Source organism: Cebus imitator, unplaced genomic scaffold, assembly GCF_001604975.1.
Source record: "Cebus imitator isolate Cc_AM_T3 unplaced genomic scaffold, Cebus_imitator-1.0 Scaffold56, whole genome shotgun sequence".
Classification (NCBI taxonomy): Eukaryota; Metazoa; Chordata; class Mammalia; order Primates; family Cebidae; genus Cebus; species Cebus imitator.
In genome coordinates, this window is record NW_016107371.1 from 2,368,448 (window position 1) to 2,394,020 (window position 25,573).

A 25,573-nucleotide genomic window follows, 5' to 3' on the forward strand; every position below is an offset into this window, starting at 1 on the left:
GTGAGGGAGAAAGCCATGCTGAGGGAGGATCCATCGTTCTGTCATGATTAGGATGTGCTGGACAGTGGGGAGAGACTGGAGTCAAGGAGGCCAGCTGGAGGTTACTGCAATAATCTAGAGGTGAGATGAGGTGAGCTGGACCTTTCCAGTGGATGCATAAATAGAGAACAAAGAGTGATTTGAGGAGATACACAGGGAGTAATGTCAGACATGATTATAGGGAATGAAGGAGAAGGGAAGGGAAATGATAGCTTACTAGTTTTTAAGGCCAGAGGCTAGAAAATTGATAGTATGTCTGACAGAAATGGCAGAGTCAGGGTGGGGAACTGGCATGAAGGTACCATGGTAAATGCAGTTTGGACGTATTGAGTCTAAAGTGACTTGAGAAACCTCCATGTGGGAAAGTTAGACTTGCAGTTGGTTCTGCAGGGCTGTCAACATCACTTCCTGAATCCATCCCGCACAACTCTGCCCCATCTCCTTGTTTGATTGAGGCTCTCATCACCTCTTGCCTCCACTTACTACCATGGTAACAGGTCTAGCTAATTTTCCTTCCTCCAGTCTCAGCCCCTTTCATCCGTTCTCCTCCAGGTCTTTGAATTTTTCTCTCATGTTTTCATTAAGCCTATATTTCTGTTTTCTTGACTATTCAGTAATTGTCTATGGATATTATAAAGTGTTGCAATGAATTATGAATAAGACTTCCTTTGCATTTCTTTGAAAAAAGCAAGTAAAGGATTTAGATTACTATCCAGCAACTTATGAGTGTTGAACATTATTTTATTTAATGGCACTCCGGGACTAGACCAGAGGGATGACTTGATTTGTAAGGGCTTCATTGATTTCCAGTTTCAATTCCTGCCCTAGATGTGAGTGCCTTCCAGGTGAAGATGGCAGTTTATGCCTCTGTGAGTCTCCAGAGCCTGGTGAAATGGCTGGCATGTATAGAGAGTCAGCAAATCCCAGTTGAAAGGAACTGATGGGGGCTAAGAGTTGGGTATCAGATGTGGGTTAAATTAGTTGGAAACAGGCTGGTTGTGGTGGCTCACGCCTGTCATCCTAGCACTTTGGGAGGCTGAGGCTGGCAGACTGCCTGAGCTCAGGAGTTTAAGACCACAGTGGGCAACATGGTGAAACTCTGTCTCTACTAATAAAATACAAAAAATTAGCCAGGCATGGTGGCACATGCCTATAGTCCCAGCTACTTGGGAGGCTGAGGCAGGAGAATTGCTTGAACCCAGGAGGTAGAGGTTGCAGCGACCCAAAATTGCGCCACTGCACTCCAGCCTGAGTAACAAGAGTGAGACTGTCTCAAAAAAAAAAGTTGAAAACAGATGTGGTTTCCGAGAGAGGAATATCTTACAACAAAGAGTGGAGAACCACTTCTTAGTGTGACCGCCTTCTCAGTCACGAATGAGCTATGTGTGCTGATTTCTAGGACAGAAACTGCCAAACCCTGGGTCAGTAGTATAGAGCCTGGATAAGCTAGTCCCAGTTCTGCCTAAGTCCTGGCATGACCTTGAGTTCATGAGGTTTTCCATGGGGATTCTTGTGTATCCCTGCAGTGTGATCTAGATATTTTGAATGGGAAACAAAGAAATGGGAACAAAGAAATATCCATTTTGCTGCTATTTTATACTGAAGAAAACTACCATACAGGAAAATCCCTAGAAGGGATTTCAATTTCCCTGTCTTCACATCCCCTGGTTCTGGTGTGCAGAATCAAGCAGAACTTCTGGTTCAATATGGAATCCATGCATCTGGAATAGGGTCAGATCACAACAGTAGGTTATGGACTTTACAGACGATGATATTCAAACTGTTCCATCAGAAAAGCCAGTCCCCTCCATAAATATCAAGAACAGGAATATGACTTAAGGCAAAGGCAACTGCACCTACTCCCAGAACTTTGCAGGCAGTTGTCAAAAGGAGGAGCTCAAATTAGATGTCTCACAAGAAAAACTTCAAAAAGCTTTTGAAGCTACCTAGGGAAAGCTATGAGACAGGAATGAAGACTAAGAGTCAATTGCTGCATTTCAGAAATACAAAATCAAATCAGCCACTTGGAGTGTTTGTTTTATACTTTCAATGGAAAACTCACAGCATCGGTGTCTTATGTGGCTGCCACAACAGAGAGTTTGGGTGTCATCAACTACTTAATTATTAATAGTGAGCTAATATGTGTCTTTTCTAAATTGTTACTGAAATCCTTCTTATTTAGATTGTGGCAATAGATACATGATTATCCTTATTAATTCACTATTGGTTTGCTTCTCCCCCTTTTTCTTCTAAACAGTCAATTGCACTTATCAGGTGAGTTTTTTCTTTTTGGCAAAAACCATCATTCTGAAGTGGTATAATTCCCTACAGCCTTCTGAGAGAGATTTTCAATTTAGTGAGTCCCGTTGGGAAGATAATACATTCAGATGGCCAAGGGAAACTCTTAAAAGTAGGCAGCACCCCCAAGGCAAGGCTCCCTTGGCTGGACTCCCTACCCTCAGGCTTGAGCCCTTCTTAATGGATCCTCCACACAGTTCCTGGGCTGCCGTTGCCCTGGGACAACATCCACTCCTTAGCAAGATACATATGGCCATGCATGACTTGGCCTCTGCCTCTCTGTGGCCTGTCCTGTGGTTTGCCACCAGCAATGCCTTTTAGACTTCTCTCTTCCCAGAATCCCAGATATCACCACCAGGGGGCAAGGACTGAGCCTCTCTCCTTCCCCTCTGCACCACCAGCCTTAGAGCAGAGCCTTGCCCATCAGAGAGGTGCAGTGAATATTTGGTGTAGAATTCCACGATCTGCAACTCCGTGGTCTGGAGAGGGCTCAAAGTCCTGTGTTCAAATTTGCACTCAGCCCTGAACCTTGGAAAGACACCAGCTTTCACTGGGATTCCCTGGGAACCATAGCAGTCTCATGAGAAATGTGGGATGAGTAGCTGGCGGCCTATGTATGACAAGTCTCCGTCAGGGCTGACTTCCCTGTTTATGTGAGCTGTTCCTTTTACACCTTGATACCTCCACAGGAATTAGAACAGCAAGCATGGGTCATGTTTGTACTTGCTTCTTTTGGAATTTTGGCTGTTTGGTACATCAAAGGAAAAAACACTTTAACATATAGAGATCCATATGGCAGCTTCTTCCTGCAGTGGTGATACCTACTCTGGCAACCAGCTTAACAGTTCAAGACTCTTTCAACAAATACTGTTTGACTACCTAATGTATGCCAGGCATGGTAATGAGCAAGCCAGGCATGGTCCTTGTCTTCATGGAGCTCCCAGACCAGTGGGGCAAGCAGGCATGGAATAAATGCCAACAGTAATGAATGCTCCAAAGAGATGTGCACTGCTGCAGGAGGGCAACAGGGGAGCCCGACCTGGTCTTGAGCAGGAGTCTGGGAAGGTGCCCCTTACCCAGAAATTCATGTTAAAAATTCAAGATGGAGAACTAGCCAGGCCAATTATGAGAGCCTTCAGAGTAGAAGGAACAGTGTTGGAAAAGCTGTGAGGTGCCTTTGATGTCCTATAAGGCTGGAGCATAGAGGACAGGAGGAGTGTATAAACCCATCAGGCCAGAAAAGCAGGAGAGCTCACAGAGAGCCTTGCAGGGTGTGCAGATAGATATTGGTGTGTCTATCCCTTAGGTCATTAAGAAGTCAACGAAGAGGTAGGCATGATCATATTTGTAGTTTTTGTTGTTTTTTTGTTACTGTTTTTTGAGATAGGGTCTCATTTTGTTGCCCAGGCTGGTGTGCAGTGGTGCAATCTCAGCTCACAGCAACCTCTACCTCCCAGGTTCTAGTGATCCTCCCACCTCAGTCTCCCAAATAGCTGAGACTATAAGCATGCACCACCATGCTTGGCTAATTTTTTTATTGTTTGTAGAAATGGGTTTTTGCCATGTCGCCCACGCTTGTCTTGAACTCCTGGACTCAAGCAATCCTCCTGTCTTGATCTAATGTGTTGGGATTACAGGTGTGAGCCAATGCGCCTGGCCAGATTTATAGCTCTAAAAGAATACACTGGCTACCCTGTGGAGAATGAAGTCCACAGGCTGCCATTCCTTCTTGTCTTAGTTTGGCAGCCTCTCTCAGCCCCCTTGATTGGATCACCAAAGGTCTGCAGCACCCTGGCTTGGTAAGCCTCCCTGAAATTATTTTTTACCTCAGACCAATCCTCCTTGGAGCAGAGATTGACCAATACCAGCTGGCTGTACCCCTGACATGGGAGCTGTTGAGTGCAGAAAATGAGCCTCGTGGTGGCTTCTGAGTATTAAGGAATCAGTGTCTTATCTTTAGCGGGTGACCCAGAGGGCTGAGCTCTTGGCAGGAGAATACTTCATGGGTCTGGGGAGAAGAAAATGCAACGATGTAGTTTAATTAAATACATTCATCTTCTCACAGAGTGCACTTCAGTGTGATCTACTTAATTATGAAGGCAAGTTACTTGGATTTCAAAGATATCCTTCACCCTAGAGGAGTAAAACATTTGAACTGTGGATTACCTTTAAAACAACAAACAAAAGGCTTTCATTTATTTTGATGACACTATACACACCCACTAGTTATTGCCTAGCTCTGAAAAGGGAAAATATGATTCATCGTAGATTTTTTTTTAGTGATGTAAGTTAACACAAATGCACGTGAAAGAAAAGTTTTTACAGTCTGGCAGATCTGGGTGGAAGCCTGGCCCTGGCGCCAGCAGCAGGACCTCAGACACCTTAACTTGCCTCACCCTCAGTTTCCTCTTCTTAAAAAAAAAAAAGGCAGAAGGGAGTGGGGATCATAACATCTACCTACAACGTTGTTGTGACAATGAAGGAGAGCTGGCAATCAAATTCTGCGTCTTAGCTATGAATCGTTTTTCAAGTCTTTACATCTTTGTATCCTTAGCGCTGAACATGGGGCTGGCAAGAACCCACAAGTGAATATTTCATTTCGTTTCTTCTTTTAACCTTTGTATTAGGCCATTCTTGTGTGGCTATAAAGAAATACTTGCAGCTAAGTCATATAAGGAAAAGAGGCTTAATTGGCTCATGGTTCTGCAGCCTTTACGGAAAACATGGCACTGGCATCTGCTTCTGGTGAGGCCTTAGAAGTTTACAATCATGATGGAAGGTGACAGAGAGCTAGCATGTCACATGGCAAGAGGGGGAGCAAGAGTGGCGTGGGAGTTGCCACACACTTTTAAACAGCCAGATCTCCCATGAACTCATTCATCACCAAAGAGATGGTGCTAAGCTATTCAGGAAGGATACGCCCCATGATCCAAACACCTCCCATCATGCCCCGCCTCCAACACAGGATTACATTTCAAGATGCGATTTGGAGGGGACAAGTATCCAAACTATATCAACCTTCTTTTCTTTTAAACCCTGCTCAAGAATCCTCTTCTCTGTGAAGACTAACCATGCCTGATTTGAGCCATTAAGTATCCCACAGATTCTTATGAACAACTATAATTTGTTCCATCCACATGTGCTGTTAGGATATCTTGAGGAACATTACTGTCTGACTGCCCTACAGAAAGCTGGGCATCCCATCCATTGGTTTTAAAAGAGTAGGACTTTTTTTTTTTTAAAGACGGACTCTCGCTCTGTTGTCCAGGCTGGAGTGCAGTGGCGTGATCTTGACTCACTGCAATCTCCACCTCCCAGGTTAAAGCGATCCTCCTGCCTCAGCCTCCTGAGTAGCGGAGATTACAGGCATGTGCCACCCCACCCAGCTAATTTTTATTGTATTCTTAGTACAAACAGGGTTTCATCATGTTGACCAGGATGGTCTCAATCTCCTGACCTTATGATCTGCCTGCCTCTGTCTCTCAAAGTGTTGGGATTACAGGCGTGAGCCACCTCACCCGGCCAACATTTTTTTGTAAAATAGGCATTGCAATGTATTGATTCCTAGGTGGTGTTTCTGTTCTTATGTGTCATTATATTTAATTATATTTTTGATAGCATATTTATTAAATGTGATATAATAACTAAAAAGTAAATAGCCTAATAGTCTGGGTGGGTCTGAAGCTATTGCTAATTAGAAAAGACAAAATGCTACATAGCTTTATTTCTTAAAAATCATTCTTATTTCATGAGTAATATATCCAAAAAGGTATAAATGTTATAGATAATGCCCTTTTGATCACCCCCTGATCCTGGTCCCCTGCTTTTTCCCCAAAGACAAACACTGTTATCAGTTTGTTGGGCATCTGTCTAGTTTGTTTTCTGTGTGTATATGTGTGTGTTTAATACAGTTTTTTAAACATAAAAGCTGGCCTGGCGCCATGGCTCATGCCTGTAATCCCAGGACTTTGGGAGGTTGAGGCAGGCAGATTACCTGAGGTCAGGAGTTTTAGACCAGCCTGGGCAACATGGTGAAACCCCATCTGTAGTAAAAATACAAAAAAAAAATTAGCCAGGCATGGTGGTACATACCTGTAGTTTTAGCTACTCAGGAGGCTGAAGTAGGAGAATCATTTGAACCCAGGAGACAGAGGTTGCAGTGAGCCAAGATCGCTGAGATCCTGCACACCAGCCTAGGCAACAGAGTGAGGCTCAGAAAGCTGTCATTTGTACGTATTTATGCTATACTTGCTTTTCCATTCATCACTACATACTTCTATCTATATAAATCTACTTTATTAGCTTTAAATTGCTATATAGAATTCCATAGTCTAGCTAAACTACAATTTATTTGGTAATTATCCAACTGATGAATGGCTACATTGATTATATTTTTCACTATTACAGTGGTATAAAGAACATCCTCAACAATCCCCTTTGTGCAATGGTTAACAGGTCCGTCCTTCCTTCTTTTCTTCCTTCCTTCCTTCTTTCCTTCCTTCCCTCCTCCCCTTCTCCCTCCCTCCCTCCCTTCTTTCCTTCCAACCTTCTTTTTTTAATGCACTGGGGCATTCCGGCAAAAAACGGAAAGCCTGCCAGACAAATTCTAAAAGCACTGTAACACTTGGTTAAGAGGTTTTCTAACGCAGATACTGAAGACTGAAATTGCTGAGTCACTCTGATGTGCACATTTTAAACATGAATAGACTCTGCCAGTTTCCCTAAATGGATAGTTTTATTTGTACTTCCACCAGCAATGTATCAGAGAACCTGTTAACACACATCCTTTCAACAGGTAATATTATCAGACTTTTTAGCTTGCCATTCTGATGGGTAAGAAATATTATATAAATTTTGCATAGCTCTACTTTTCAGTAATTCTTAAATAAGCCATAAGTTCCCAATAAAATTACAGAAGCATAAAAGGTTCAGATAGGTAAGTTTTTTATATCCCACACTAATAGCACAGTGCTAGGTACTGGGTAGGAACCCAAGGGATACTAGATAATTAATTGATTGATTGCTTTGAGCAATTTCAAAATTCCAATAATTAAAACAATTCTGTTGATCGAACTCAAATTTTGATTGGGCCAAATATGTTTCTTACATCTAATAATGATATCTAATTTCTTTCTTTTTTTTAAATTGTTGCTGTTGTTGTTTGTTTTGTTTTTTAACTTTTAAGTTCAGGGGTACAAGTACAAAGTTTGTTACATAGGTAAACTTGTGTTATGGGGGTTTGTTGTATAGATTATTTCATTACCCAGGCATTAAGTCTAGTACCCATTAGTTATTTTTCCTGATCCTCTCCCTCCTCCCACCCTCCACCCTCCAACAGGCCCCAGTGTCTGTTGTTTCCCTGTATGTGTCCATGTGTTCTCATCATTAAGCTCCCACTTATCAGTGAGAACGTGTGGCATTTGTTTTTCTGTTCCTGTGTTAGTTGGCTAAGAATAATGGCCTCCAGCTCCATCCATGTTACTGCAAAGGACATGATCTTATTCTTTTTATGGCTGCATAGTATTCCATGGTGTGAATTTACCACAATTTCTTTATCCAGTCTATCACTAAGAGGCATTTAGGTTGATTCCATGTCTTTGCTATTGTGAATAGTGCTGCAATGAACATGCACATGTATGTGTCTTTATAATACAGTGAGATACCATCTAACACCAGTCAGAATGGTTATTATTAAAAAGTCAAAAAATAACAGATGCTGGTGAGGTTGTGGAGAAAAAGGACACTTATACACTGTTGGTGAGAATATACATTAGTTCAGCCATTCTGGAAGACAGTATGAAAAATCCTTAAAAGACTGAAAGACAGAAACACCATTTAGTCCAGCAATCTCATTACTAAATACATACCCAAAGGAATATAATCTAATTTCTAATATCCACCTGAGAGAAAAATTTACTGCCAACTACAGTTGATGTAGAAACAGCCTAATGAAGAGGCTAGCTGCACTAAGGTCAGAAAATGTCAAGGAGTAAAAAAACAAACAAAAACAACCAGGAAAATAGCTGCCACTTCCTTAAAAGGCTAATGACCCCCAAAAGTAATTTAGGGAGTAAAAGACAACATGGAGTGTCTTACTCTTTTCTGGCCTAGACTCAAATACCTTATACTGAGTAATTTATAAGCAACAGAAAATTATTGCTCACAGTTCTGGAGGCTAGGAAGTCTAAGATCGGATTCAACAGATTCAGTGTCTGATGAAGGCTTGCTCTGTGCTTCAAAGATGGCACCTCTTGCTGTGTTCTCACATGGTGGAAGGGTCAGTGAGCTCCCTTCAACCTCTTTTATAAGGGTGCCAATCTCGTTCATTAAGGCAGAACCATAATGGCAATTGCTTCCTAAAGGTCCCACCTCTTAATACTATTGCATTGGGGGTTAGATTTATACATATGAATTTCAGGAGGACACCAAAATTCAGACCATAGCAGGGAGGAAAATTGCATTAGAATGCTTTTTCCCTAAAGATAAATTCCAGTGACTAAGAAAAACAGTCTAAAGTGCAGGCCAGCAAGCTCCTATGGTGCTAGGTACCTTTGGAGCAATTTAAGGGAGTCACCTCCAGGCCATTTTTAAAACTGGCTGGTTAGATCTGCTGACTTTATGGAAAGAGGTCAAGCTACAAGCAGGACACATTGTCTGGATATGTAAAGCGCCATTGCACTCCAGCCTGGGTAACAAGAGCGAAACTCCGTCTCAAAAAAAAAAAAAAAAAAAAAAAAAAAAAAGAATAAAAGATCAAAGTAAGCCCCCCTTTTCAAGCAGAAATGAGGCCACGATGGGCAGGGCCTTGGCCAAGGAAAGTCACCAGCTCTTCCTGAGTAAACTGATCCTGAGGACCACCCCTCATAGGCAACCCCTGGGACTTTGTTCCCAGGCATCTATTGGTCACTCTAGGAGAACATTACATAGTAAGGGTGCTGCTTGTTGGGATTGCACAGGTACTAACAATTCCCTGGAGAGACCATTTGAGTCTGAGTAAGAAGGTGAGATCTATACTGTGTCATGTGGAAGAGAAAGTGGCAGTTGGACATGTGGATGGATAAGATGTATTGCCTTCTAAATGTTCTCCACTTCTTGTCCTCCTTTCTCTTAAGGAAAATTCTGTTAATGCCCATTCAAACTCTTCTCTTTATTCTCCCTCCAATGAGAATTCAGTCTTTGCCATTTATCCCCTGTATCCTCTCTGGTGTAGAATTGAGGAACTAGGCAGAGATTGGGAGAAGCAGCAAGGAAAGGAAGGTGGGTGGAGACAGGATTTAGCCAACAGACTAAAACCTACTGCTAAACTAGAAGCCTCAGGTGTAACCCTAGAACCCAGCATAGTGCCTGGCACATAGTAGGTACCAAATAAATAGTTTTCAAATAATTAGCTGGTTGAAAGACAAGTAACAAAGGAAGGAATAAATCATCTATGATGAGGAAGAAGCAGACAAAGGAAGAAAGAAACAGAGGAGAAGTGTTGGCAGATAAAGGTAGGAAATGCAATCGTATTATTGTATAGTCTCAATTTTTAGAATCTATGCATGTCTATGCACTGAATGAAGTTTTGGGACACAGTAGGCAAAATGTCAATAATAGTTATCCCTGGTAGATAAGATTATGTGTAATTTTGTTTACCTTTTTCTTACCAGTATAAGAAACACCTATTTCTTATGTGAGAAAATCATAAATGTTATTTTATAAAAAGAAATGCAAGGTGATATGGGCTGAGCTGTGTAACCTTAAAACTCACAGCTTGAAGTCCTTTCCCCAGTGTCCCAGGATGTTATTATAATTGAAGACAGGGCCTTTAAAGAGGTAATTAAGGTAAGATGAGGTCATTTGGGTAGGCATTAATCCAATATGACTGGTGTCATAAGATGAGATTAAGACACAGACACACAAACTTCTCCAGAGGGAAGACCATGTGAAGACAGAGGGAGAAGACATCCATCTACAAGCCAAAGAGAGAGGTCTCAGGAGAAACCAACCTGTTGACACCTTGATCTTAGATTTCTCACCTACAGCACTATGAGAAAATAAGTATCTCTTGGTTAAGCCATCAGTCTATGGTACTTTGTTATGGCAGCCTGAACAGACTAATACAGAAGGTACACATTTTAAAAGTGTCAGAATTATTCAAGGAGACACAAAGAGGAAAGATAAGAGAAGTGTTTTGAGCTGGTGTGGTGGCTCAAGCCTGTAATCCCAGCACTTGGGGAGGCTGAGGCGGGTGGATCACCTGAGGTCAGGAGTTCAAGACCAGCCTGACTAACATGGAGAAACTCCGTCTCTAGCAAAAATACGAAATTAGCCAGGGGTGTGGTGGCACATGCCTGTAATCCTAGCTACTTGGGAGGCTGAGGCAGGAGAATCACTTGAACCTAGGAGGCGGAGGTTGCTGTGAGCAAAGATTGCGCCATTACTCTCCAGACTGGGCAACAAGAGCGAAACCCCATTTCAAAAAAAAAAAAAAAGGTGTTTTGGGCAATTTGGGAGGAAGGCTCTTGAAAAATAGTACTGTTACAATCCTAGCAATATTTCATACCTTAGAATAGTAAGCTATAAACATGTTTGGTGGGAGAGACAGCTGAATTTCATGACTGAATTGGGACAGCCCACGGTAATTAACACAAAGTTATGGCAGTACCTGCCTTGAAGAATCTACTCTGTGGTACTCTTGAAGCAGAGGTGAAGCTTCAGGAAGGTCAGCACCTCTGAGATGATCAAAGGGAAAGAGGAAAGTAAGTACACCCTCAGAGAAGACTGGCAGATCCCAAGGGTAGCACTAGAGAGAAGGCAAGTGAGATTTTCATTTTTCCTTTTGGCTGCCTTCCAGTTCATTAGCTTGTCTGTCGTCTCCTGGGCATCTCCTTGGGGACAGAAGAATTCAGGCCTATTTCACCACAGACAAACAGGACTCTCCTTGCTTCTGTCTTCTGTCCTATCAGTTCCAGCTGTTACTCTCAGCAGGCTCCTGCCTTGCATGCTGCTGGGTACCATGGGGAAGCCATTTCCCCTACCAAACCCTATGGCCAACGGCAGATGTGACAGGCTAGTGGTTCATCTCAGAGAACAGTGGTCTTCCAGTATCTTCCTAGTCAGGATCCATGTCCTTTAGGGACTGTGGCTAGTGCTACATTGTCCTTAAGGACTACACAAGTTCACTAGTCAATATATCTCCTTGATCATTGCTATTAGAATCCAAATGTGCTTTTCTATTTTCTTTGGTCAATAGACATTCCAAAATGTGTTGTTCACCATTTAAAAAATGTCAACTTTGTTGAGGTATAATTCATATACCATACAATTGATCCATTTAAAGCATACAATTAAATGATCTTTAAAAAATTCTCAGGGTTGTGCAACTACCCCCACAAGCAATTTTAGAACATTGTCATTGCATCAAATGGAAACAGTCACTCTCATTTCCTCCCAAACCCCCAGCCCTGCAGAACCACTAATCTACTTTTCTATAGAATTGTCTATTTCTGAACATTTCATATAAATGAAATCATACAATATGTGGCCTTCTGTAACTGGCTTCTTTTGGTCAGCATAATGTTTGCAAGGTTCATTAATCTCATAGTATATATCAGTACTTCACTTTTTTGTCAAGCTGCCAAATAATATTCCATTGCATATACATACTATATTTATCCATCAATTGATGGTTATTTGGGTTGTTTCTACTTTTTGGCTATTATAAATAAGATTGCTAAGAACACTCATGAACAAGTTTTTATGTGGATATAGGCTTTCATTTCTCTTGGGTGTATACCCTAGAGGAATTTCTGGGCTATCGTACCACTCTGTCCAACCTTTTATGGAACTGCAGACTGAAAGCAGTTGTATCATTTTGTCTTTCCACCAGCAGTACATGAGATTTCCAAATTCTCTACATTTCTGCCAACACTTATTTTCTCTTTTTTATTATAGCCCCACCCTAGTGGGTGTGAACTGGTATCTCCTTGTGGTTTTTGATATGCATTTCTTTTACAGCTAATGATGCTGAGTATCTTTTCATGTGTTTATTGGCCATTTGCTTATCTTCTATAAAGAAATGTTTATTCAGGTCCTTTGCTGATGTTTCAATTGCATTATTTATCTTTTTTATTATTGAGTTGTTAAGAGTTCTTTGAGAGTTAGTTCCTTACCAAATATATAATTTGTAAAATTTTTCTCCTATTCTGTGGATTGTCTTTTCACTTTCTTCATGGTGTCCTTTGAATCACAAAAGTTTTCAGTTTTGATGATGTTCATTATATCTGTATTTCATTGTTGTTGCTTGTGCTTTTGGGTCATTTCTAAGAAACAATTGAATAAACCAAGGTCATGAAGATTTACACCTATATTTTCCTTTCAGTATTTTATTAGCACTTACATTTAGATCTTTGACCCTTTCGACTTAGTTTTTGTATATGGTGTGAGGTGGGGGGTGCACTTCATTCTTTTGTACGTAGATATTTGGTTGTCATAGCACATGTTTAGAAACTATTCTTTACCCATTGAAGTATCTTGGCACCATTGTTCAGGAAAAAATGATCATAAATTCAAGGGTTGCTCAATATTTTCTAAGAATGTGTTTGTAATAGCCATGCAAAAGGTCACATATTATAGCATTATACATGGTATGTGGCCAACAATTTCTCATCAGATTGAAGAAATGACACTGTCCCACTCTAGTTCATTTTAAAAGATGAAACAAATTCTTAGTAAGTGGCTGAGCAATCACAGCTTGTTTAACTTATACCACAGTTTAGACAAAATTATCAGCCAGGACCTGAGAGCCCAGACAGTGTTTGATAAACCACAATTTCATTGGCTGTGACTTTAGGAGATTCTTTCCATATCGATTGCCAATGTCTTATATTTTGGTTTTCTGTCACTGAGGAGAATGACTTGCAGGTTGTTTCTGATGATTTTGGACCAAATCTCTGTGATCACCTTTACCAAGGAAAGCCAGATGCTCAAGCTAAGGAGAAATTACCTCTTGACCTGCTCTCCACATGGCTTCTAGCTACCATTTTTAATTTATGTACTCTTCCCTCCTGCCCAGCTCCATTTCCAAAATAGCAAGGAGCTTTGGGAAGAAATCACTGGGGTTGCAATTTATCAGCAAGCTGTGGACACAGCTGTTTCCCAACTTTTGGCAAAGTCAGTGATTCGGCTTGTCTCCTGCATGGAATGAAAATTTTCTGAAGGGTGTCAAAAAGGACATACTCTAGGGGCACACAAATGTCTCTTAATTTACTGGTACAGATTTCACTATGGAAAAAATATAGATGAGTACTTTGTATGTGATCCTCAAAACTAACACAAGCGTTAATCTCTATGTCAGATAGACAGACAGATGGATAGCTAGATCTGTCTATATCTATATCTATATCTATATCTGTATCTATAATATAGATGAGCCTCTGCAGTCTCTAAAATCCCCTGCCTCAGAATCACTGTGGGTGGGAGAGAGGGAACTTATTAAGATGCATACTTCTGGGCCCTTACTGAATCAGAAGTTCTGGGAGAATGAATGTAGAGAGCTGCATTTTAACAGACACCTCAGGTGAGTTTCATGTAGTCTCACGCATTAAAATTTGAGAACTGCCCACTTGGGAGTTTTTGCTAATACCACAAGCTTTTGTGTATTTTCTGTATGGAAACATACAGAACCTGGGTTAAACGTCAATTTCTTCTTTGTAAAATAAGGGTAATTCTCCCATCTCCCCAGTGTGAGAGGAGCCATGTGGAGTAGACATGCAGATAAAGCCCAGGGTTTAGTACAGTGCAACTTTCACAACTATCTCCCCACTTAGGGGCACTTGATGAGCATTTTGTGTAACCCCAATAGGGTTGCCAGATAAAATTCAAGACACTCAGTTAAACTTTTATCTCAGGAATATAATAAGTTTTGAACATAAGTGTGGCAGCAGTGCTCAGGGCAGTTTCCAGAGTCTAGGGTTCATGGAAAGATTTAGGAAGTTGTCCCTTGATAGCCTCTAAGCCGCAGCCTCCAGCTATCCCAGAAATGCTGTGAGCTCCCCAGATTATTTTAATAAATCCTTTTTAAAAACTTTAATTTCCAATCAATTTCTGTTGCTTACAGCTGAGAACCCTGACTGAAAGAGCATCTGTAACTCTCTACTCAAAACAACTGACCATCTGTCTTCCATTCTCCTCACTTCCCTGGGCTCTCCCTGAGGTCATCAGGGAGACTCAACTGCACAATCTCTCAGGCTTTTCTTGATTCTACACCCTTTTCTGGTGGAGAAGTATGCAGAGGACATGGTTGACTCAAGAAATCCTGCAAGGAAGGAGCTAGGGAAATAAAACCTGACCTCAATGTGCTGCTGCAGACCCTTCCCCTCTGAAGCTAGTGCCTCCCATTGGTCAAATCCCACTAGAAGCCAGTGGGCAAGAGAGCCTGTTGACATGTGCATTCAGGTCAATTTCCCAGGACACAAAGCAGGGTAGGGAGAAGGGGAGAGTGAGACTGGAGGGGCAGAAGAAATATATCCAGCAAGCAGGGTATGTATATTGTCTTGCTATGGGTCCCTAGAAACAGAGTCTGAGATGGAGATTTTGTGCAAGTAACTCCTAGGGGCATTCCTGGGAGGAGAGTGTGAAGGAGGAAGGGAGAGAAGCAGGATGGGGCAGGATGAGCTGGGCAAAGATGTGGTTTCAGGATTAGTCTAGCCTCAGTCTGATCCTATGGGTCACTTTGTAGTTAAAGGATAGAAATTGCTTAGAAGCAAAGGAGCTGGGCTGTTGTAACCACTCTCTCCACCAACATATAGTTTTAGTTGGTCATTAGCATGGACTGTCACTGATATTAATATGATCGGCAAGGCTTCTTCTGGTAAGGGGGCACCCTTCAGCTCAGGGCAAGCCTTAGGAGAAGAAGCCAGGTGAGCTGTTAACAAGCAACATCCACTACAGCTGGGAATGGGTGCAGGGTCAGGTGTGTGGGTCTGGGCAGGCACTAATAGCATCTGTTGGAAGGACAGAAACCTCTGTTCACAGGTGCAGGGGGGAAGGAAAAAATAACATTCTTTCCACTCTTAGTTCTTAGCTGTGATTAGCCGTGTAATGAAAAACAGATTAATAAGAGAAAAGCAAACAGAAGCTTTATAACATGTATATTTTACATATACACGGGAGATATCTAGGCAAATGGGTAAATCTCAAAAAAGTGTCTTGGAATTCCAGCACATGTAGGATATTCAACAAAAACCAGTAAATTTTTAGAGAAGTGACAAGACAAAGGAAAAGGACTTTGAGTCTCTAAGAGTGAAAAATTATGGGAAGGCAGATAGACAGTAGTAAAGGCTAGGGAGTAAAGCTTGCTAATGAAGATTCCTCTGGTGCCCTCTCCAGGCTGATTGGGTCTAAATTTGTCTTCAGTGATCAATCTTTGCCTTTCCTGGTAGAGAGGGGAGGAACTCTTTCCTCTTGTTTAGTGACCACTGAAAAGTAAATTTATGTCCTACTTTTAGGCAAATGGCAGGGGGAGGGGTTGGTGGGAGGTGATGGCAGATAACTTTTTGTAACTACTTCTCCATTGCCTTCAGCTTAAAATAATCCTTAGCCAAAGTGGCATATTTTGGGGTGGCATATTGTGGTCTCCTACACAGGACACATATCTCTGGGTGAGGAGGTAAAAAAAATTACTTTTCCTTTGTGTTTTTCTGAATTCTAAGTTTTCTAATATTGAGTCTGTTTTTCAGAACTAGAAAATGAGTTAAATCCATGCAGCAAAAACACCTGGTTTGTTACAGATAAAAGTTACGGAAAATGACCTTATATTCCTGACCCATTGGGGTATCCTCCTGACCACCCTGGGCATTATGACCCCTGCTCACTGTTTGGCAAATGCCAGTCCCCCAAGCTAGCCCTGCTTGTCACAGAGCTTCTCTGTTTCATCATAGTCAGTAAGCCAGTGGCTTAGCACTTAGCTGGATGTGTGACTCATAAATCAGGAATGCAACCAGTTTGGCTAATGGAGAGGGTGCCAGAGGCAGGGACAGGCTGTGCCACCAATAATCAGTGCAATATGTGTGCAGGCACTGTTAGGACCTTTAGATATGGTCTCACTTAATCCTCATGAAGTATTATCCTAATTTAATAGATGAGGAAGTTTCTAGACTGGCGGTTAAGAAACTGAAGCTGTAATTTTTGTTTGGCCACCAATGAGAAGTGAAAACTCTAGACCAAATGATGGAATTTTAAATTGTGTTTCTAGGAGCCCTGAGGCTCAGCAAAGATGCCAGGGATAGGAGGGACTTCTGAGAGGGAAGGACTGGCCATTGGCACCTCGGCCATGGCAGCTCTGCCTTGGTCTGTTCCATGGGTTGGCAGGGATGACTTTGTGAATGTGCAGCCAGTGCAGCCTCATGGGGCCTGCTGGGCTCCCAAGGGGCCCTGTGCTTAGGATCTAATGCTCTGCAGGCACCCCCTTGAAATCCTTCATAATGTTGCCTTATTAATGTGTGTTTTACAAGTAAATCCAACGGACAATGGAGCACGTGCCCAGATGTGGAGCTCTAAATCATGCTTGGCCCCACTTTCTGCCACCCTGGGATATGTTCCCTGCTGCCTGCTCTTGATTCTGGTGTGTTAGGCCTCTCCTTGCTGCCCAGCTGCCCTCCTCCTGAGTCAGAAACTGGATTGCATTGCAGGGAGAAGGGAGCTATGTTTCATGTCCTTCAACCCCCAAAGGAAACTGGCCATGGGCATGGGGAGGACTGGGGTCAGATGTGCCCTTTGAAGTGTTACAGGGAATGACAAGGGAGTGGCCACCCCCATCCATGCTGGCAGCATCATGGTGCATTCAGTGGATGGCTCAGTAGGGGCCTCTTACCCACCTTCGACCCAGGTACCAAGTCATGATGCACACAGAAAATGGTAACATCTGAAGGCCAGGTGTGGGGGCTCACACCTGTAATCCTAGCACTTTGGGAGGCTGAGGCAAGTGGATCACTTGAGATCACTTGAGGAGTTTGAGACCAGCCTGGCCAACATGGTGAAACTCCATCTCCACTGAAAATACAAAAATTAGGCAGGCATGGTAGCACGTGCCTGTAGTCCCAGCTACTTGGGAGGCTGAGGCAGTTCAGTTGCTTGAACCTGGGAGGAACCGGCTGCAGTGAGCCGAGATTATGCCACCGCACCCTAGCCTGGGCAACAGAGCAAGACCCCATCTCAAAAAAAAAAAAAAAAAAAGGCAACATCTGTATGGCACACTGGGGGAAACAGCAAGCAAAGGGAGCCCTGGCCAGCCTTCATTCCTACTCAGTAGCCCCAAGGGCTGAAGGCGTTTCTACCCTAGGCTTAGGAAATGGAGTCTCTACCTCGGTTTGTGCTTCAGAGGCCCCTTGTCCCTTTCAACCCGTCAGCCCCACCCTTCCCACAGAGTGAGTTATCCAGGGGCCAAGGGAATGTACCTACCAAAGCCTCAGCCCTCCTTCAGAATTCATTGTGCTTTTTTTCTCCAGTCTGTTACAGACAAATATGAGGTCCTACTGTGCATGATTAATACACAACTCACTCCACTTGCGACTCACCACATGAGTTTAAAAGCACTTAATCCTCAACCTAGTGTGTACCCTGTTCAGTCAGTAAGTTTAATCAGACAAGTTTGCCCTTGGATGTTCTGTCAATGTCAAGTTGCTGTAAAAATTTCTAAATGTTTGCACTCAGTTCTTATGTGTATCCCATAGCAGACAGTAACAACAGTTTGGTTCCTGGAGGACACTGAGTAACACTATTCTAGACTCTTCTGTGAGTGCTGGGACCCTAGAATCCAGTCTGAATCACACCAAATCCAAACCACACTAAGCCTGCTTCCACGGTCTTCATGGGCCTCTTTTCCTTATCTCTTCTGCAGGTGTACACTCCTCTAGGCCCAGGCTGTTTGCAGGGAGGACTGGGCAGAGATGAGACGTGTGCTGTGGTGTTCATACACATGCATCTCAGGCCTCTTTAGGTACAGGATGGAGAACAGGTGGGAATGGGAAGAGAAGGGGACGGGCTGTAGCTGGTGGAGGAGGGAAGCCACAAGGATTTGGGGCAAGTCCAGCTGCAGGAGTTCATCTCTCTGTTCACCTTGAATCCATCAGAGCACTGCAATGTGCTGAGGCTTACCAGTCAGGGAGCTCTGGACCAGATATTTTCCACTGTGACTTTCAATGTTTTGAATTCTGATATCTATCCCATGGTCACAGTTGAGAGCTCATTAGCATTTGGCAGAGCAAGTGGGTGACACATGGATAGGTGTCCTGTGGACACTGCCATCTCACTCTGTGGGAACTGCAGTCTTAGCAGCTCTACCAGTCAACACCCTCCCGCCCTTGATACACAAAAATACACTGTGCTTCTGGTGCCTGCCCTATGGCAAATAATTTCTCAACACCCAGGGAAAACATTTTGTTTTTCTTTACGTTTGATTAAAAGCAAGCCCAGGCAAATACCCCAAAGGAAAGAGAAACAAATGACTTTACAATTAAAAAAAAAAACCTACACAATTAGTCAATAGGCATATAAATAACATCTTTAGTAATCAAGAAGCATTAATCCAAGCAATGAGATACTTTATTTTGCTTCTTAAATTGACAAAGATGAAAACCAGAAAAGAAAATATTAAGTATTTGTGAGGATTTGGGGAATATTGGTGTCTTATATACCATTGGCAGATGGTCAGTAGAAGAAAGACTTACAGAGGTAAATTTGAGACTATATTGAAAAGACTTAAAAATGTGTATATTCTTTGAAATCTTGAAAACATTCATAGTCTTCTTACGAAACAATGTTTTCACAAGATGAATGAAAAGTTGATGTCAGTCTCACTCATGATTTATTCCCCCCTCTTTTAAAGCTGTTCTTGATTGTTCTGAAACTATCATTGATGTTCTGAAACTTCACTAAGGTCTGTCTTAGGTTGGGCTTCTCTTTTTATTTATCTTGCCAAGTACTTGGTAGCCTACTTCAAGTTGAGGTTTCACATCTTTCTTGTTCTAATAAATCTTTATTTATTATTTCTGTGACTACTGCTTCCCTTCAGTCTTCTCTAGCCTCTCATCTAAAACTCTTTTTAGATCAAGGTTTAATTTACTGGGTTTCTATCCTGCATTTCCTAATAATGTGTAGCCCTCTGTGCTACCATGGAGAATTCCTTGACCGGCCCTTTCAGCTCACTAAACTGCTCTATCTTGTTATTCAGCTTCTCTGTTGAGGTTTTTTTCTTTCAGCATTTAAGATTATTATTTCAAGTATCTCTGATTGAACCTTTTTGGGTCACCCTTGTCCTCATTTTGTGGTTATATTATCTTCATTTTTCTGAGCAGACTGACTATTCTTATTGAGAATTCTTTTCTGAATACCATATTAACTCCATTTCTTTTGAGCTCTCCATTGGAGAGTGAGCTGTCTCTTTTTTATGGTGTTGGCCTTCCTCAAATGTTTGCTCATTCTTGTTTTCATACTGATTTTTGTAACTGAAGTTTCCTGCTAGAATGTCATCTGCATCTATTTGAGAGATCCATTTGGAGAGCAGGGATGGAAACTACTATTGCCCTAACTCTTGGCACTATTTTCAAAATGCCAGTCTTCTCAATGTGGGCTTTTTTTTCTTTCAGGTGTCTCCAGCTCCCAGGAGCACTGCCTTTCTCTCTAGTCCCTGCCCCTCACAGACTCCTCTATTGTTGCTGACTGCCCTCAGCAGGTAGAGGAATAGAAAAGTCGGGCTACCTGGCTTCTCCTCACCTCCCTGTAACAATGGCAGAGACTGTCAGCTTCCGGCATCATATTTGTCATCCCTGTCATCCTTCCTGGGCCACCTTTTCTCTTTCCATTAAGATTCTTTTCATCCTTTATTAATTCCTCAGTATAGTTCTCCTCCTTTTCAGTGAGGCTATTTACTTAAACTTCATTCTATCATATCTTGGCATTTGTTATAAAAGGCACACATACTCAGTCCAACACTTTGAGATGGAGCTACTAAAAAAAAATCTCCAGCCAGGCTTGGTGGCTCACGCCTGTAATCTCAGCACTTTGGGAGGCCGAGGCAGGCAGATCACTTGAGGTCAGGAGTTCGAGACCAGCCTGACCAACATGGTGAAAATCTGTTTCTACTAAAAATACAAAAAATTAGCTGGGCGTGGTGGCAGGCACCTGTAATCCCAGCTACTTGGGAGGCTGAAGCAGGAGAATTGCCTGAACCTGGGAGGTGGAGATTGCAGTGAGCCAAGATTGCACTACTACACTCCAGCCTGGCGACAGTGTGAGACTCTGTCTCAAAACAAAACAAAACAAAACTCTGTATTGGCCAAGCATGTTGTCTCATGCCTGTAATCTCAGCACTTTAGAAGACTTAAGTGGGAGAATTGCTCAAAGCCAGGAGTTCAAGATCAGCTTGGGCAACATAGTGAGGCCCTGTCTCTACAAAAAATATACAAAAATTAGTTGGGCATGGTTACATGTGCCTTTAGTCTCATCTACTTGGAAGGCTGAGGTGAGAGAATGGCTTGAACTCATGAGTTTGGGGCTGCAGCAAGCTATGATTATGCCATTACACGCCAGCCTGGGCAACAGAGCGGGACCCTCTATCTAAAAAACAAAACAAAAACCCAACCTTTATATAACTTTCAATCCAGTAATCCCACTTCTAGGATTTTATCCCAAAGAAGTAATTTAAAATAAAGCTTTAACCACAAGGCATTTCATCACAGGAAGATTTATTATGAAAATGTGGAAACAAATATCCAAGTAGAGGGGATTAGTTAAATAAATGATGACATAGACGTGAAAAATAATATTGCAGAATATTTAATGGCATAGAAAAAAGTCATCAAGATATCATTAAGTAAAAATTTCATATTATGAAATTGTTTAAAATCTCATTTTTATAAAAAGCATATATGTTCTTGTAGAAAAGGGTACCTCTGCCTGGTGGGATTTCTGGTGATTTTCATTTTTTTTATTTTGACTCTCTTTTTCTCTACCATCTTGGGATTGTTTGCAACATCTGCCACGTGCAAGCTTTTGGTTCCATCCTCTGCTTACCTCCCCCAGGCGTGCTGGAAGATGGACTGTCCTCCAATGGTGCGCCCCGATCTACAGCCCCAGGTGGAATACCCAACCCAGAGAAGACGACGAACTGTGAGACCCAGTGCCCGAATCCCCAGAGCCTCTCCTCAGGCCCTCTGACCCAGAAACAGAACGGCCTTCGGACCACAGAGGTACGTTTGCAGCCACAGAATCAACTGGGGACTAGAGAATGGGGGTGGGGCTTGCTTCAGGGCAGAGTCGCCCAGCAGCTATGTCCAGGGAGGGACCAGGGATGGCTCACCTTGGCAATGAAATTTCTCTACCCCACCCATGTAAAAATTGCTGCAAACCCCACCCCAAAACCCTGCCTTGATGATTGCTGCTTTTTGTTTGCATGTTTATATTTGCTTAAGTACAGTTTTATTCAAGGATCTTGTCTTCTGTGGCCACTGTCACCATGTTGATGGTGAGGACTGTGCTGATTAGAGGAACCAGTCTTAGGCCAGGCAGCCGGCCTTTCTCAGGGGTTTGCAGGGTGGGGAGTGGGTAGAGGAAGGAATGAGAAGACCAGAGTGGTTGGAAACAAGTCTGACATTTTACTCAGGCCTTCCAACTAGGTGGGCAGTGGAAGGGCCCTCAAGGGTGGCACTCATAGCAGAATGTGGTGACAGCATCATCCCCAGACTGTTGGAAGAGGCAGGGCAGTTATGTCCCTGGACATGGCTGGCATCCTTTCTTTTCTCCCAGAGCTATTGTTGGGAAGCTCCTCTTCTGGGTACAGGAGGGGCAGCCTAGAATGAGCACTCTCAGTAGGCTAGGCTCAGGGCTCTGCAGTCTCTTCCTCTTCTACACAGTTCCTCCTTCTGACTTCCTCATCTTCCCTATGCCCCACCCCCTTCAAAATCCACTGCTTACCCTATACTCCAAACCCATTTTCTCCTATCCTTCTGTCAAAATGATACCAAACCAGGCTCATTCGGTTTGTGGACAGCAAACCAATCACTATGACAATGGGTTTTGCAAAAAAGTTTATTCATGAGGCAGCCAAGTGAGGAGGCAGAAGAACAGATCCCAAATCTGCCTCCATAAAGATAGGATTTAGGGCTATCTACGGGATAAAGTAGCGGGGTAGTCTAAGGCATGGGGAAAGATGATTGGCAGTGGGGGAAAGTGAGATAATCAGTGTTCTGCGCTTCCATAGTCATGGTTCGTGGCTCTTCACATGATTTATGTTCAGAAAATAGCTGTGTTTGTGTGATCTTCAGGAAGAGTTTTGGCCTTCTGACTTCAAGAGGTCACCTCTTGGGCATTTCTACAACCCAGTTGAAGGGTCAGTGATCTCAACTGGCTTTAACTGGACAAGAGCTAACCCCAAGTTCCTGAAAAACAACTTTTAGCAACTGTTAACAATGGTGATCTATAGATCAGATAAGTAGTTTGTAAGGAAGCTAGTGGATTGGTTAGCTAAGGGACTTTTAGCTCTATAGGTGTTAAGATTAACTAGAAGTAAGTGATTAAAAGTAAGCAATGCAGGTTAAGTTTGGTAGGCTTAATCAGGTTAGCCCCAGTTCCAAAACTTACTGGTCCTGTCCCCTTGGGCCAATGCCACCTGTTTTCTGAGAATACGACCCATTATCTAGTTATAGAATTCTTGCTCATATCAGTGAGTTGCCTCCCTAAGTTTTGGTCAGAAAACCTGTTGCAAATTCATCTCTAAAGCTTATTAACAAAGGGCCTTTCAGAAATCAGTTAATCTGTCAGAATCTCAGGTTCATTATCCACACAATGGAAATAATATCAAAATGAGTGAACAGATGGGCCTGCTCTCTATAAGCTGGGATGTAGATAAGAATGGCAGTAAGGATTAACAGGGGATAGTTAGGCACGCAGTGACATAACCCACTTAAATGAAGCACTAATGGTGGCCCTGCAGACACTGGAGAAGGTAATGGGGGGGTGTAGATTTAAGGGTTGTGGTGTGCTTCCTAGGGTTCTGTATTGTCTACTTTGCCTGTGCATAAGCTGGCCTTCTAGAGACCTAATCATCACTGTCATCTCTCAAGACAGCCTGGACCCACAGAACTATGTTCAGAAGCTTGGTGACTGTTCTACTGTAGGCTCAGATATTTTTCTTCTAGTCTCCTCTACATACTTGTACCCCCACCCTCTGAGCAAGGATGGACAGTGGTCAAAAGGAACCAGCTTTGCCTGCTGGATGCATGATCCATGCACTTGTTTCCCCACCTGACCCCATCATCCATCACTTTAAAATTGTGTTTTGCAGTTTACAAAGTGCTTTTAAGTCTACCGGCTCCTTAAGTCCTCCCAAGAGCATTGTGAAATAAGTATGATCCCATTTTATAGATAAGAAAACTGAGGTTCATTTGGTTGTGTTACATGAATAAGGCCATATAAGTGCTGGAGATGGATGTTGGTAACTTTAAATTGAAAAAGGTGGCTATTAAGAAGACAGAACATAAGAGCTTCAAGTACTTTTTAAAAACGAATAGTGTGTTAGTCAATTGTTGCCTCAATAATGCTGTATAACAAAAAATAGCAACATTCAGTTGCTTGAAACAACAACTCCTCCCCACCCCCACCACTGCCACCATGGTCAGCTGTAACTTAAATAGGCTCAGCCTGACTTTTCCAGGGCTGGCTCAGTCTGTTCTATACATATTATTCTGGAAACCAGGCCAAGAAAGCATCAGCTTTCTAGGGTATATTCTTATGACTATGGCAGAAACCCAAGGGGGCAAAACCAAACGACTTGAACACATTTCNGTTGCTTGAAACAACAACTCCTCCCCACCCCCACCACTGCCACCATGGTCAGCTGTAACTTAAATAGGCTCAGCCTGACTTTTCCAGGGCTGGCTTATTCTGGAAACCAGGCCAAGAAAGCATCAGCTTTCTAGGGTATATTCTTATGACTATGGCAGAAACCCAAGGGGGCAAAACCAAACGACTTGAACACATTTCATGTCTTTTCTCACATCATACTGAGCAATATCCCATTGGCCAAAGCAAGTCAAATGGACAAGCCCAACTTTAAGGAGGGAAACATACCCTGTCCAAAGTGGAGAGAGAGCAAAGAATTAGGAGCAATAACACAGGCTACCACATATCACATACATACACAAAGAAATGCAACTCATAACTTTAACAAATTCTTACAAGGTGGTACATCTATGTAACCATCATGCAGATGAAGACATAGAACATTATCACCAGCTCACACATCCACAATGTCACCATACTTCTCACTTCTAATATTATAGATCAGTTTGGCTTATTTTTGAGACTTTTATAAATAGAATCATACAAGTGTGAGCTTTTTCAAGTCTGGCTTCTTTTGCTCAACATTATCCTTGTGAAAATCACCCATGTTGTTCTGAGTTGCAATAATTTTCTCATTTTCATTGTTATGTATATTTCATTATATGAATACACTGCAATGTAACCATTTTACTTGATGGACATTTGGGTTGTTTTCAGTTTGGGGCTATTGTGAACAATACAGCTTTTAATGTTTGTGTAAGTTTCCTTTGTGGACATCATTTCTTTTAGGAACATGCCTAGGACTGGAATTGCCGGGTGATAGGACAGGAGTATATTTGACTTTAACAGATATCGACAAATGGTTTTCCAAAGTGGTTATGCAGCTTTATATGCTTTATGATTGAGTTCCAGTTACGGAACAAAAGATTTAAAAATCAGTAAGTTGTGCTCAGCCCGTCTTCCTTGTGGTAGCAACTATTTATTTATTTATTTATTGACAGGGTCTCATTCTATCACCCAGGCTGGAGTGCAGTGGCTTGGTCACTGCTCTCTGCAGCCTTGACCACCTGGGCTCAAGCCCAGCCTCCCAACTAAGCGCGCCACCATGCCAAGCCAATTTGTTAATTATTTGTAAAGAGGAGAGTGGACTATGTTGCCCAGGCTGGTCTCAAGCTCCTGAGCTCAAGCAATCCTTCTACCTCGGCCTTCCAAAGTGCTAGGATTATAGGTGTGAGCCACCGCACTCAGACAGTAGCAACTATTTATTCGCATGTGGTCTAGGTATGACATAGGGTGCTAAGCAATTTGTTATATTATCTGTTAATCCTCACAATAACTCTAAAATGTTGACATTGTTGTATCCAATTTACAGATGGGAACTGAGACTCAGATATAGCTAGGGAAAGCAAGCCCCCAT

General features: G+C 42.5%; 1 protein-coding gene and 1 non-coding gene across 4 annotated transcripts in view; one reads left to right on the plus strand and one right to left on the minus strand.

Annotated features, from left to right (window-relative positions):
• The window catches only part of BAALC (BAALC binder of MAP3K1 and KLF4), a 132,925-nt gene that overhangs the window by 88,082 nt on the left and 19,270 nt on the right, over positions 1 to 25,573 (plus strand). For 2 of the 3 annotated variants that reach the window (XM_017528922.2, XM_017528923.2), the window contains one exon: positions 21,400 to 21,566. The exons of the other annotated variant lie outside the window; for it this stretch is intronic. In XM_017528922.2, the coding sequence (XP_017384411.1) occupies positions 21,400 to 21,566 (167 nt within the window). The remainder of the gene's footprint in view (positions 1 to 21,399; positions 21,567 to 25,573) is intronic. 3 annotated transcript variants of the gene reach the window in all.
• Positions 6,902 to 6,963, minus strand: LOC119471331. The gene has a single exon (XR_005200362.1). It is a non-coding gene; the product is annotated as a U7 small nuclear RNA (small nuclear RNA).